Raw genomic sequence first — 12332 nt, forward strand, 5'->3', positions numbered from 1 at the left:
TTTCAAAAGCTCGAGATTTTATTAATAGAAAGAGTCAGATTTTGACCATATTATAGACTATCGATTTGAAATGATATTCTAAATATTTAAATTTTAAAAAATTAATTAAGATTTAATTACATCAATTAATACAAACTAAAATTTAGTGTAATGAGAGTTAAACCTTTTGTAATTATGATTATTTAAGAGTAAAGTATTATTTTTTGGAGGGTATTTTCGTAACTGCACACAACTAGGTGGCAAAAATGGCGATTGCAGTTTCGCACTCGCTCTGTTAAATACTTCTCAGGTGGTTCGCAGAGGACTCCCCCTACGCTATTCTCTCTCTCTCTCTCAAAATGACTCTGGTTTGAAGTGAACTCCAGCCGGAAGATTCTTCAAGCGAGGTGAGTTTAACAATTTGCTTCATTATGATGAACCTATGAAATTCTTCTCGTTGAGTTTAATTCCATGTAACTTCTGGGAATCGCAAGTGTTTGTTTGATGGTTTGTGGAATCTGTTCTTCATTTGTTTGTAGGTATTTGCATTTTCTTGTCTGATTTAGTATTGTTGCTAAAGGATTTGGATGGAAATGGGAATTCGTGGCTTAAATTGGCTGCTATTCTGTTTTTATGCTCTGTTTTCTTTGTAGCATTTTTGTGGAGGTCGATTCCTTGAACAATTTTGCTCTCATATTTTCTGCTGTGTAACGAATTAAGTCGTTAGAATTGTTTCTTACTGTTTGTTTGTTCGTTCATGACTCTCTCTTTACTTTGCGAATTGGGTTTGAATTTTCTAGGGATTGATGGTAAATGTTATGAAACAGTATCGAATTCCGATGCTATCGGTTTCATGTGTGAATAGCTAAAGTTGAGTGATGATCTGGTGGGGGATATAGACGAATACGTGGAAAGGTATAATCATGAGTCACCGAACTGATTTAAAATATTCCTTCATGCTTTTTAAATTGCTTTTTCTTAAGTAGAAAGTATAAAGTTAATATCAACTAGAATTGGTGGCTTTGATAAATTTGATTTCTCTAAGTTGTAAGTTCGGATGATTCTTTGGACTGACAGGATTCTCTTAGCAATTTCTCTGTTTTCAACTGTGATCTAATGGATGAATCAAACTTGAAAAATGTCTTCCTTGGTGTTCCTTGCTGGTTTTTGTCCTTTCTGTACACTGTATTGTGTATTGAATATTGTGAGAACCGGCGTCGGTTGGAGAGGAGAATGAAACATTCCTTATAAGGGTGTGGAAACCTCTCTTCACAGAGCATCTTAAAAACTTTGAGGGGAAGCTCGAAAGGAAAAGCCCAAAGAGGACAATATTTGCTAGCGGTAGGCTTGGACGGTTACAAATGGTATCAGAGCTAGACACCAGGCGATGTGCCAGGACGCTGGCCCCAAGGGGTGGATTGTGAGAACCCACATCGGTTGGAGTGGAGAACAAAACATTCCTTATAAGGGTGTAGAAAAATCTCTCTATCGCACATGTTTTAAAAACCTTATGGGGAAGCCCGAAAGTAAAAGCCCAAAAATGACAATATCTGCTAACAATGGGCTTGGACCGTTACAACTACAGAGCATATGACCCTTTGTACCTCCTAATTTTGAGTTCTCTTTTTATGGGTCGGCTTGGTGCTAATATTTTTATAGGTTGAATTGAGAGAATCTGTGGCAGCTTGAGTTAGATGGCTTGAGCTTGTTTGAACTTTGAAGTATGCTATCTATCTTATGTTTGCTGGCTTCTGCTGGACTTTAGATCAGTAATAAACTCATATGAGAATGACTGTTTTGAGTCGATATGTTATCGGATGCTGTCATGGGTACCCATGATGCTGATTTTGGTTCATATGTGTAGTAACTTAGGATAAAGATTTGGAAAACGGCAGCTCTTGGAGCAAGGATCTTGAATACTCTTAGCTGCTGTGGAGATAAAAGCAGTCCTGTTCAAGTAGACGCTTTGTAAAATGCAAGCTTCTCAGCTTCATAGAGGTCAACATATGTCGAAAAGACTGTGTTATCAGCCACTTCAAGGAGTGGATGCCTACTGTGTCTCCCAATTTCAAACTTTAGGTCGCCAATTATATACCAATGCTGGCAACGAAAGAGCTCAGTTCAATCTTCAAGACATCAGTGATCGGTACTGCACTTTGGAATCGTCCTCGGGAAGCCACGGCTATGCAACTCACAACTCGACGTCAACGACCGTCACTTTCTCATCCAATGGGAGTCCTTCTGATCAGCATAATTCCCCTGACAATACGTATGGCTCACCAGTAAGCGGATCCTGCATAACAGATGATATTAGTGATTTTAGGCACAAACTGCTGGAATTGGAAACTGTGATGCTTGGCCCTGATTCTGATATTATTGATAGTTTTGATAGTTTCTACCAGGAAGGAACAGAGAATTCAGAAGTGGGAAGTTGGGGACAAGTGATGGATGCTATCACTAAAGGGAACTTAAAAAAGATCCTAATAGCTTGTGCTAAGGCCGTGTCCGATAATGATGCCTTAATGGCACAATGGCTTATGGATGAACTGCGCAAGATGGTGTCGGTTCGGGGTGAACCGATGCAGAGATTGGGAGCTTATATGTTGGAGGGGCTGGTTGCACGGTCAGCCTTCTCAGGCAGTAGCATCTATAAATCTTTGAGATGCAAGGAACCAGCAAGCATGGAGCTCCTCTCTTATATGCATGTTTTATACGATGTTTGCCCGTATTTCAAATTTGGATACATGTCTGCAAATGGTGCCATTGCAGAAGCCATGAAAGATGAAGATAGAGTACACATCATTGATTTCCAAATCTCTCAGGGTACTCAATGGATCACTTTGATTCAAGCTTTTGCAGGCAGGCCTGGTGGACCGCCTCACATTCGTATAACCGGCATAGATGATCCTGCATCAGCTCACGCTCGGGGAGGCGGTCTAGATATCGTTGGGATGAGGCTTTCTAAGTTAGCGAAGTTATTTAATGTCCCATTTGAGTTTCACTCGGCTGCCATCTCTGGCTGCGACGTTCAGCAGAAAGACTTGGGAAATCGACGAGGGGAGGCTTTAGCAGTGAACTTTGCATTCATGCTACACCATATGCCAGATGAGAGCGTAAGCACCGAAAACCATCGAGATCGGTTATTGAGGCTGGTTAAGGGTCTTTCTCCAAAGGTAGTGACCCTTGTTGAACAAGAATCCAACACGAACACCGCTGCGTTCTTTCCCCGGTTCATCGAGACGCTGGATTACTACAACGCCATGTTCGAATCAATCGACGTTACTCTTCCAAGGCAGCACAAGGAGCGAATCAACATCGAGCAGCATTGTCTAGCCAGGGAAGTTGTCAACATACTAGCATGTGAAGGGGCAGAGAGAGTAGAACGACACGAGCTACTCGGAAAGTGGCGACTGCGATTCTCAATGGCAGGATTCACTCCCTACCCATTAAGCTCTTTGGTGAATGCTACCATAAAAACGTTATTAGATAACTATTCTAACAGGTATAGGCTTGAAGAGAAAGAAGGGGCTCTATATCTAGGCTGGATGGATAGGGATTTGGTTGCTTCTTGTGCATGGAAGTGAAAATGTAGCCATGGTTTACAGGAACTAGCCATTAGAAACCAAGGGGGGCGCATGTTTTTTTGAGTTCCATTAGATGCTGAGACAAAACGTACACTTGTCTTTAACAAAATGTATTGGCAAGAACTTTCCTTGTCTGGTGATGGTAAATGTTTTCTATATGTACGCTATGTTGAGATGAGTTAACTTCCACCAAGGGTCGTAGCGTTCTGTCTTGTATGATTAACCCACCTAGACACCGTAGTTTGTTTAGACTTGGAGTTGCTCTTGTTATGTTCAGTAGCGTTCTGTCTTGTATGACTAACCCACATAGACACAGTAGTTGGTTTAGACTTGGAGTTGCTCTCGTTATGTTCAGTTAGATTATTTGCATGAGACACTTTGTGAGATCCCACATCGGTTGGAGAAGGGAATAAAATATTCTTTACAACGGTATGGAAACCTCTTCTTAGCAAACACATTTTAAAATCATGAGGCTGATGACAATAAGTAACGGGTCAAAGTGGACAATATGTATTAGCAATGGGCTTAGGCTGCTATAAATAGTATCAGAGCCAGACACCGAGTAGTGTACCAGCGAGGACGCTGGTCCTCAAGAGAGGGGAACAAAACATTCCTTATAAGGGTGTAGAAACCTCTCCCTAGCAAACGCGTTTTAAAACCGTGAGACTAACAATGATACGTAACGAGTCAAAGCTGGCAACTGAATCATTTTCGAAATAAAGATGATATCTTTATTCCTAAAATATCTAGATCATTTTTACAAGACATCATCTTTATTTCAGTAATGAACCGATACATTGCACTTCTAAAATGATTTAGCTAAAATAAAGTTAAGGCTATCAAACAAGCCCCGATCCAACAAGTACATTAGTTGTAGTAGCAGCTCTTTAACGTCGAGTTTAATAAGTCGGGTAGTTATACGAACAATCATGAAAAAAAAAATTGTACAATACAATCACGTGAATGGGTTGCATAGATTGAAAGACTCAATTTGATGGGCATAGGCAACCCATGAAATCCGCTTCCTCCATGCGTGAACCTCTTCAATTTCTACACCTTTTTCAACGGATTTTTCTGTACAAACATTTATTAAAAGTTTAAAAAAAAAAAAAAAAAAAAAAAAAACCCACATAAAAACTTCACGCTACTTCTAATTCAATTAAAGTTGCTCGCATATTGATTTTTTAAAGAGATCCTTTTAATATTTTAATTTTATAGTTAATAGGTCGAATTGGATTAAAGAATAATTTAAAATTCAATTTTATATTTAATGAATAATTAGGTTAAATTGTAAATTTATGGTAAAAAAAAGTGAGAATTTCATCGGTATAATTTGGTGTTAAGACTCTAATATAAACTATTTACGAGAATCAATTATAGGATATATAAATTATAGGATATATAATATTCAAAACTTAACGGAGTTTTTAAATCATTTTTTATATATATATATTTTTTTTTGGTGATAAAATAAGAAAATTATAGCATAAAAATAGGGTTTATAAGGTTAATTTTTTAAAAATAATTATCTTCATTATTAAATATAAATATGAAATTATATTACACGTTTTGTTAAAATTAAAAAAAAAAAAAAAAAACAATTAAAATTATTAATTTGAAAGTCCACGATATTTCATTATTAGAAAGTCAATGTAGGGGAAGGTAAGGCGTTGGATTATAGGACACGTAAATTGGCGAATGCCATTTTGAAAAGTTAAAGGTTAAGACTACGTCGTTTTGGCGATTTGATCGGGATTGCGCGCCACGTATAAATGGAGAACGACCCTGCCGCCTCGACTTGACGCAGGAAAAACCAACTGAACGGAAGAGAAAGAGAGAGAGGGAAGTTTTTTTTTTTCTCGCTCCGTTTCTTTGGAGATTTCCGTCCGGCATCAACACCAAGGTATTCTTCTTCTTCTTCATCTTCCTCGTTTTGTTTCTCCTTCAAATTTTCAGGTGCCTTAATGATCTGTCTCGTTTCAAGAGCTAACTTGTAATTTTTCGTGTTAATTGGCATGTTTAATAGGTTCTATTTTCTTTTCTTTTTGGTCAATGTCTTTACCTTTAGGTTTTGCGTTTGCAATTTTTCATTTTCTGTAATCAAGTTGATCTTTGCGTTTCTTCCGCTTTATCTGTATATATGATTTTCGATACGTGAACCGGAAAGCCTCAAATCTGCTTTTTCAGCTTTTTGAAATGGTTTCCCGGCGATTTTTCTGATTTCTTGCTCATCGGACTTTATCATTGTCCTTAATTTCGTCTCTTGAAGTCCGTTTCATTTGCAAACGGTAATGCATGAGTATTTTGTTGCTCAAACCTCTCGTAGTCATTTTAATTATTGTTTTTGTTGTAATTCCAAAATAATAGCAGGATGAAGAATTGCCGAAGAAGCAGTCAGGAAGAAGAGTATTTCTTTCGACTATCCGTTTTGGTTTTAATACGAATGATATTTTTCGGGTTGTAATAGTAGTGTCAGGACTCTGTACTTCCGTTATATCGATGGTTTTTAGATATTTTATTAGAAATTATTGATTAAGGTGAAGCTGGGTTAGCTGTATCAATAATCAAGTTTATGAATGTGAGGATTATACTCTGTCGCATTCCTTTTAGGATTCAGCTGCCAGCTCTTAGTTTATTATCTGGTTGGGTTCACATTCTCCTTTGTTCGTTTTTTTTTTAAATACCTCTTGGATCTTTATAAATGTCACTGTCATTTTAGACCCCAACACTGCTCTAATTTTCTCAACTCACTTCAAATTTGAAACTCTTTACAGATGCCAGCTGATAATTCAATTCCATTTGACCGAGATGCCGAGCCTTTCGTTGAGGTCGATCCAACTGGAAGGTTTGGACGATACGATGATCTTCTTGGGTCTGGAGCAGTGAAGAAAGTATATCGGGCATTTGATCAGGAGGAAGGTATAGAGGTTGCTTGGAATCAGGTTCGATTGAGGAAATTCAGTGGGGATCCAGTGTTCATCAACCGCTTGAGATCGGAGGTTCAGCTGCTGAGCACGTTGAGTAACGATTATATCATAGTTTGCTACAGTGTTTGGAATGATGATGAGCACAATACGTTGAATTTCATTACCGAGGTGTGTACATCAGGAAATCTGAGGGATTATCGTAAGAAACATCGACATGTGTCAATTAAGGCCTTGAAGAAGTGGTCAAAGCAGGTACTTGAGGGATTGGATTATCTTCATAATCACGAGCCTTGCATTATTCACCGAGATCTCAACTGCAGTAACATATTTGTCAATGGGAATATTGGTCAGGTATTTGCTTCACTCTTGATAATGCTACTATTTCTAACCTAAGATAAATTTTGCAGATGACTTTTCTTTTTTTCGGTTTTTATATTCTTGATCATTATTTTAGGTGCAAGCAAATCACCTTTTGTGGAAATTCAAAAAAAATGCCGATGACTCATTAAAAGATTTGCCTGAGCTGCTTGAATAATAGTCCATATGCTACACATGATTGTCGATTGACTTTGTACTGATTGAAGCTAAAACTGAGGTTATGATCAATTAAAAGATTTGTCGATTGGCTTTGTCAAATCTCCCTTGTTCACAAGAACGTGCATGTGGTTAGACAAATTCATTTTAGAACATTGTTTCCTGAATCCAAGTATCAACTATATAATCTCAAATTTGCCTGCTAATCTATATGATTCCCAAAATAAGATTAAACCACAAGTATCCAATAGTCCATCCACTTGTTTATCTTTGTGGTGTTTTGAAGCGTGATTACACTCATGTTTACAGGTGAAAATAGGTGATCTAGGTTTTGCAGCTATAGTTGGCAAGAGTCATGCTGCTCACTCAATCATAGGCACACCGGAGTATATGGCACCAGAACTGTACGAGGAAGATTACACAGAGATGGTGGATATATACTCTTTTGCGATGTGTTTGCTTGAGATGGTCACGATGGAGATACCATACAGTGAATGTGATAGTATTGCCAAGATATACAAGAAGGTGACGACTGGAATAAAACCCCAAGCATTAAACAAAGTGACAAATGATGAAGTCAGGGCTTTCATTGAGAAGTGCATTGCACAACCAAGGGCAAGGCCTACCACTTCTGAACTTCTCAAGGACCCCTTCTTCGACGAAGTCAGGGATGAAGATTCCGAACAGAGTTATTAGAGGAGAAGCACTTTTAACCAGAGATTTTAAGACGTGTTTCCTCTACCCGTGCCACCACCGACCGATGAGCATGAAGGTTTTTCTCTTTTTCATACTGCACTTCAGTTTTTTCCCATTTCTGTAATTCATTTCTCGTCACTGGATTCTTGTCAATGACTTCACGTCTATGGAATGATATCTTGGATTTGCCGAGGCAAGCAATAAAATTCTTTTCCCTTGTAGCCATCTCTGGGACTCTTCTGTTTTGGATGAATTACATATCCTATTTCCAGAAATTCACAGGCGAAAGCAAAGCATTTTGCCTAAAAACTAAGATAAGTGGTGGATTTTAGATAAGGGAAGGAAGTGCCTCTAGATTTGAGCCAGTTCTAATAGCACGAGATCCCAGGACGTTCTTGGAAGATTGTATAACTTCTTGTCCATTGGCATAGAGCTGGCGGCACACCAGCATGTAGACATCAGCCCCGGCGGTAAGCTCGGTTCTTGTCTCCTCTGTCTTTCTTAAGGTAAAGAAGCCTCTTTTACCACAAAGTTCACATCTAGCTGTCAACTTTGTTACTGTGTCAGCCAAGGGTATAACATCGTTCTGAACCCAACTCTAACAGGCCAATTCCATTGTCTGATTGGTCTGTTACGTATCGTCGTTAGCTTCACGGTTTTAAAATGCGTCTGCTAAGGAGAGGTTTCCACACTCTTATAAAGAATGCTTTGTTCTTCTCTCTAATCGATATGAGATCTCATAGTCCACCCCATTGGGGGCTCAGCGTCCTTTTTGGATTTTCCCTTCTGGATTTTCCTTCAAGGTTTTCAAAACGTGTATGCTAGAGAGGTTTTCACACCCTTATAAGGAATGCTTCGTTCTCCTCTCCACCCAATGTGGGATTTCACTAACCACCTTCTTGAGGGCCAGCGTTCTCTTTGGAATTTCCCCTCTAGACTTCCCCTCAAGGTTTGTAAAACATGTTTTCACACCCTTATGATGAATGTTTAGTTCTCCTCTCCAACTGAGATAGGACCTCACAATTCACCCTCTTGGGGGCCAGCCAGCATCCTCTTTGGGCTTTCCTTCTCGGACTTCCCCTTGAAGTTTTTAAAAGGTATTTGCTAGAGAGAGGTTTTCACACCCTTAGAACAAATGCTTCCTTTCCCTCTCCAACCGATGGGGATCTCACACAAACCTCCTCCTGTCAATGGAAAAATGAGCCCATTAAATTAAATTAATGAGGTATGGCAATGTTTAGTAACGAAACACTTGAATTTTAAGAATAACCTTTCTAAGTAATCTCCATCCAGGGCAGCAACAATAATGATCTTGCCATCTTTATCAGCAACATTGCAGCAAAAATCATAGAGATGATAGAGCAAAAATCATAGAGATCATAGAAAAAGTGAGCTTCGTGAATGCCAATCAATCAAGCTGCCGGGAGCATGAAGATGGGTTAGAAAACAGAAGAAAAAAAAACTCCAAAAAAACAAACAGTAGTGCCAAGAATTGATTGTTAAAATAAGATACCTTACTGAAAGCATCTCCTCCAAACTTATGTGGGAAAGACGACCAGCATGTAAATTTCTGCTCATCAACGGCGTAACTTGTGTCCTTAACTTGATCATCACCACATTTCTGTTCATCATAAACAAATTGAACACAAAAATCCACTAAACAAGGGATACATATCCCATTCATCATAACTCGAGGTCAATGCATTTGAATTCTGTATCAATAATTTCAATTTTCTTTCTCTAACTATGTTCAGATTCTATTCTAAGAATAACAATTTACACTTATAAACCCAATTTTACTAGCGCTGGCTTTTCGGCCAACATACCTACATGAAAATTTCAAATTGAAAACTGCTTCGGTATACGAAATTTGTATCAAAATTTCGAATTTGGAGGGAAATTTGTTGGAGAAGAATTTTGTTGGTGTTAATATAACACATGCGGAAGCAATTTGGATCTTAGGCACTTTTAGAACATCAATTATTGTAAATAACTAGCATGTTCATAAGTATTAAAACTTAATGGGTTTAAATACTAACCTTTTGTAGTTCAAACTCCTTTTGCCTCACGAACCGGTTTCGAACCACCACTAGTGTCTTCTCCACTATCCTCCGGCCTTAGAACGGGATTGTGGAATCCGGTGAGTGACTAAACTTGGGAGGGATTTTGTATATGTGAAAGAGAGTGTTTGTTTCAAGGTTTTTTCATCAAGATTAAGAAGAATCCCTTCCAAGTATCATGATCACTCTATTTAAAGAGTCAAGTTTGCATGTTCATGCAAACTTGAGATCACCAAATTTTGACACTTAAAATTCCACTCAAATGTTTGGGATTATGTGGCAAGCATGCATGTTTGAGTTAACCAAATTTTGACACTCAAAATTCCACTCAAACTTGTGGGGTTTATTTGGCAAACATGCAAGTTTGGTTAAACCAAATTTTGACACCTCAAAATTCCACTAACATGGATTTTTCCATTAGATGAAAGTCAACATTTTGACTTTCTTCATTTTAATTCAACAATTAATTTGAATAATGAATTTCAAATTAAAGTAACATTAAATGATTAATTAAACTATTTAATTAATATTTAATATTAATTCAAATGTCAATCCCAATCAATTCCGACACATAATTGATTTAAGATATTTAAATCTTATTTAAATATCTCAGATTCTCTCTTTTCGTTTAATTCGTAAATAAAACAAAATTGCGGTTAAATATATCGTATATATGTAACGCATATTCCCTAATTTGAATTCGAACACTTCGAACTCACTCGTCACACTGTTCTATGGTTTAGTCCGATATGAGCTAGCAGAGGGACCTAATGGACCTATAGATCATGGGCTCCAACGATCCAAGATTAACCGATTAAACTCATTAACCTGGTTAACCAACATTCGTTAACTACTAGGACACTCCACTATAGCCTAGTAGTTGCACTCCCCTCACTATAGATATATTTCTGTCCATCTGATATAACCATGATTAGTAAGTCGATCCTTCACAGGTTGTTCGTAACTAGAGCTGGGTCAATTTACCGTTTTACCCCTGAAGTTATTTCTTGTTCCTTATGTCTCACTGATCCTCTAATGAACAATTGGTTTGTGGTCCAACCAGTAAACCGAATCCCTCTCAGGCCAATGAGAGGGTGGGGCCCCTTGTTCAAGACATGGAGTCAGTGCTTAAGGGAACTACCTTTCTTCTATCCCTAAAAGTGGGTAGGAGTGAATTCCGTCTTGCACCCCATGTCCCCAGCCATTCACCCAGTCTTACCCCTGAAATGGGAGGCCTGTTGAGTCGGCGAACTAGAGCCACTCTCACCCATGCAAATCTAAGGATAATTCCGAATAAACAGGAGTTCATGGTTAGCTCAGGATTAAAACCGAGTTACCTAGGTTATCGAATGAAAAGAAAATCAGTCTCAACAGTAAACGACTTTATAAAGTGAGAGTGGTTTTCTTCATGGTCCGATCTTATGCAATACTCATTGCATAGGACGCCCCCACTCACATGTCTCCACATGCACAATTTAGTGATCACATTGTTTATATCATATACAAAAGTGGGCCGCATCCATAGTGTCCCCAGAATAAGGTACTCAGCCTTATCCTTATACTATAGATCATTTTGACTATATACTTGAACTTGATCCACTCTTATGTCTCTACATATAGTTCAAGTAATCATACTATAGCCAGAGTGTTCTTAGTTTATTGGATTTAGATTAATGATCGTAAAGTTCACTTTATTCAATAACAATTTATTACTGAATAAACATCAATAATAACTTTATTGAAAATAGAATATATCTTTGTTTACAAACTATGAGTTTTAGGACATAATAAAACCCAACAAACTCCCACTTGGACTAAAACTCTAGTGGGGTTTTATAACGTTGAGTAGAGAGAAATACAATAAACTTGGGCATCACATACTTCATGCCTTTTCTCCCACTTGCCCTAGATTACATAACTCGTAGTCCTAGACTCACTAGGTGCCCTTCAAACACTTTAGCCGTGAGGGGCTTTGTAAATGGATCAGCAATGTTGTGTTCTGAAGCTATCTGTGTGACGATCACATCTCCTCGTTGCACAATCTCCCTTATGAGATGATATTTGCGCTCAATATGTTTTCCTCGCTTATGGCTTCTTGGTTCTTTTGAATTTGCAACTGCTCCACTGTTATCACAATAAAGAGTGACGGGAAGATGCATATTTGGAACGACTTCCAAATCAGTTAAGAACTTCCTAAGCCATACAGATTCTTTCGCTGCTTCACAAGCAGCAACATACTCAGCTTCCATGGTGGAATCAGCAATGCAACCTTGCTTTATGCTTCTCCATATTATTGCTCCTCCGTTCAGAGTGAAGACAGATCCTGATGTCGATTTCCTCGAATCTACATCGGTCTGAAAATCTGAGTCAGTGTACCCTGTAAGGATCAGATCCTTAGCACCGTACATTAGCATATAGTCCCTCGTTCTCCTAAGATACTTGAGGATATTCTTAACAGCAGTCCAATGAGCACGTCCCGGATTGGACTGATATCTGCTGACAATTCCCACAGCATAGCATATGTCGGGTCGGGTACATAGCATGGCATACAT

The 12332-nt window shown here is 38.3% G+C and overlaps 2 protein-coding genes across 6 annotated transcripts; both read left to right on the forward strand.

Moving 5' to 3' along the window:
• Positions 1 to 229: 229 nt before the first annotated feature.
• On the forward strand, positions 230 to 3752 carry LOC111795548 (scarecrow-like transcription factor PAT1). 4 transcript variants are annotated; one of them, XM_023678041.2, is made up of 3 exons: positions 280 to 386; positions 780 to 894; positions 1844 to 3752. In XM_023678041.2, the coding sequence occupies exon 3, from the start codon at positions 1953 to 1955 to the stop codon at positions 3561 to 3563; it is 1611 nt and encodes a 536-aa protein (XP_023533809.2). In that variant the 5' UTR covers positions 280 to 386; positions 780 to 894; positions 1844 to 1952; the 3' UTR covers positions 3564 to 3752. The 4 variants fall into 4 exon arrangements, with proteins under 4 accessions (XP_023533808.2, XP_023533809.2, XP_086980305.1 ...); XM_087124179.1 differs by having other exon boundaries at positions 314 to 386; positions 807 to 894; XM_023678040.2 differs by lacking the exon at positions 780 to 894 and having other exon boundaries at positions 230 to 386.
• A 1553-nt stretch (positions 3753 to 5305) lies between these two features.
• On the forward strand, positions 5306 to 7945 carry LOC111794674 (putative serine/threonine-protein kinase WNK11). 2 transcript variants are annotated; one of them, XM_023676780.2, is made up of 4 exons: positions 5356 to 5466; positions 5931 to 5969; positions 6338 to 6841; positions 7334 to 7945. In XM_023676780.2, exons 3-4 carry the CDS (start codon positions 6338 to 6340, stop codon positions 7718 to 7720), a joined length of 891 nt encoding a protein of 296 aa, XP_023532548.1. In that variant the 5' UTR covers positions 5356 to 5466; positions 5931 to 5969; the 3' UTR covers positions 7721 to 7945. The 2 variants fall into 2 exon arrangements, with proteins under 2 accessions (XP_023532547.1, XP_023532548.1); XM_023676779.2 differs by lacking the exon at positions 5931 to 5969 and having other exon boundaries at positions 5306 to 5466.
• The last annotated feature ends 4387 nt before the right edge of the window (positions 7946 to 12332 follow it).

Source organism: Cucurbita pepo, chromosome 5 (genome assembly GCF_057944985.1).
Source record: "Cucurbita pepo subsp. pepo isolate OVF chromosome 5, ASM5794498v1, whole genome shotgun sequence".
In the NCBI taxonomy this organism is placed as follows: domain Eukaryota; kingdom Viridiplantae; phylum Streptophyta; class Magnoliopsida; order Cucurbitales; family Cucurbitaceae; genus Cucurbita; species Cucurbita pepo.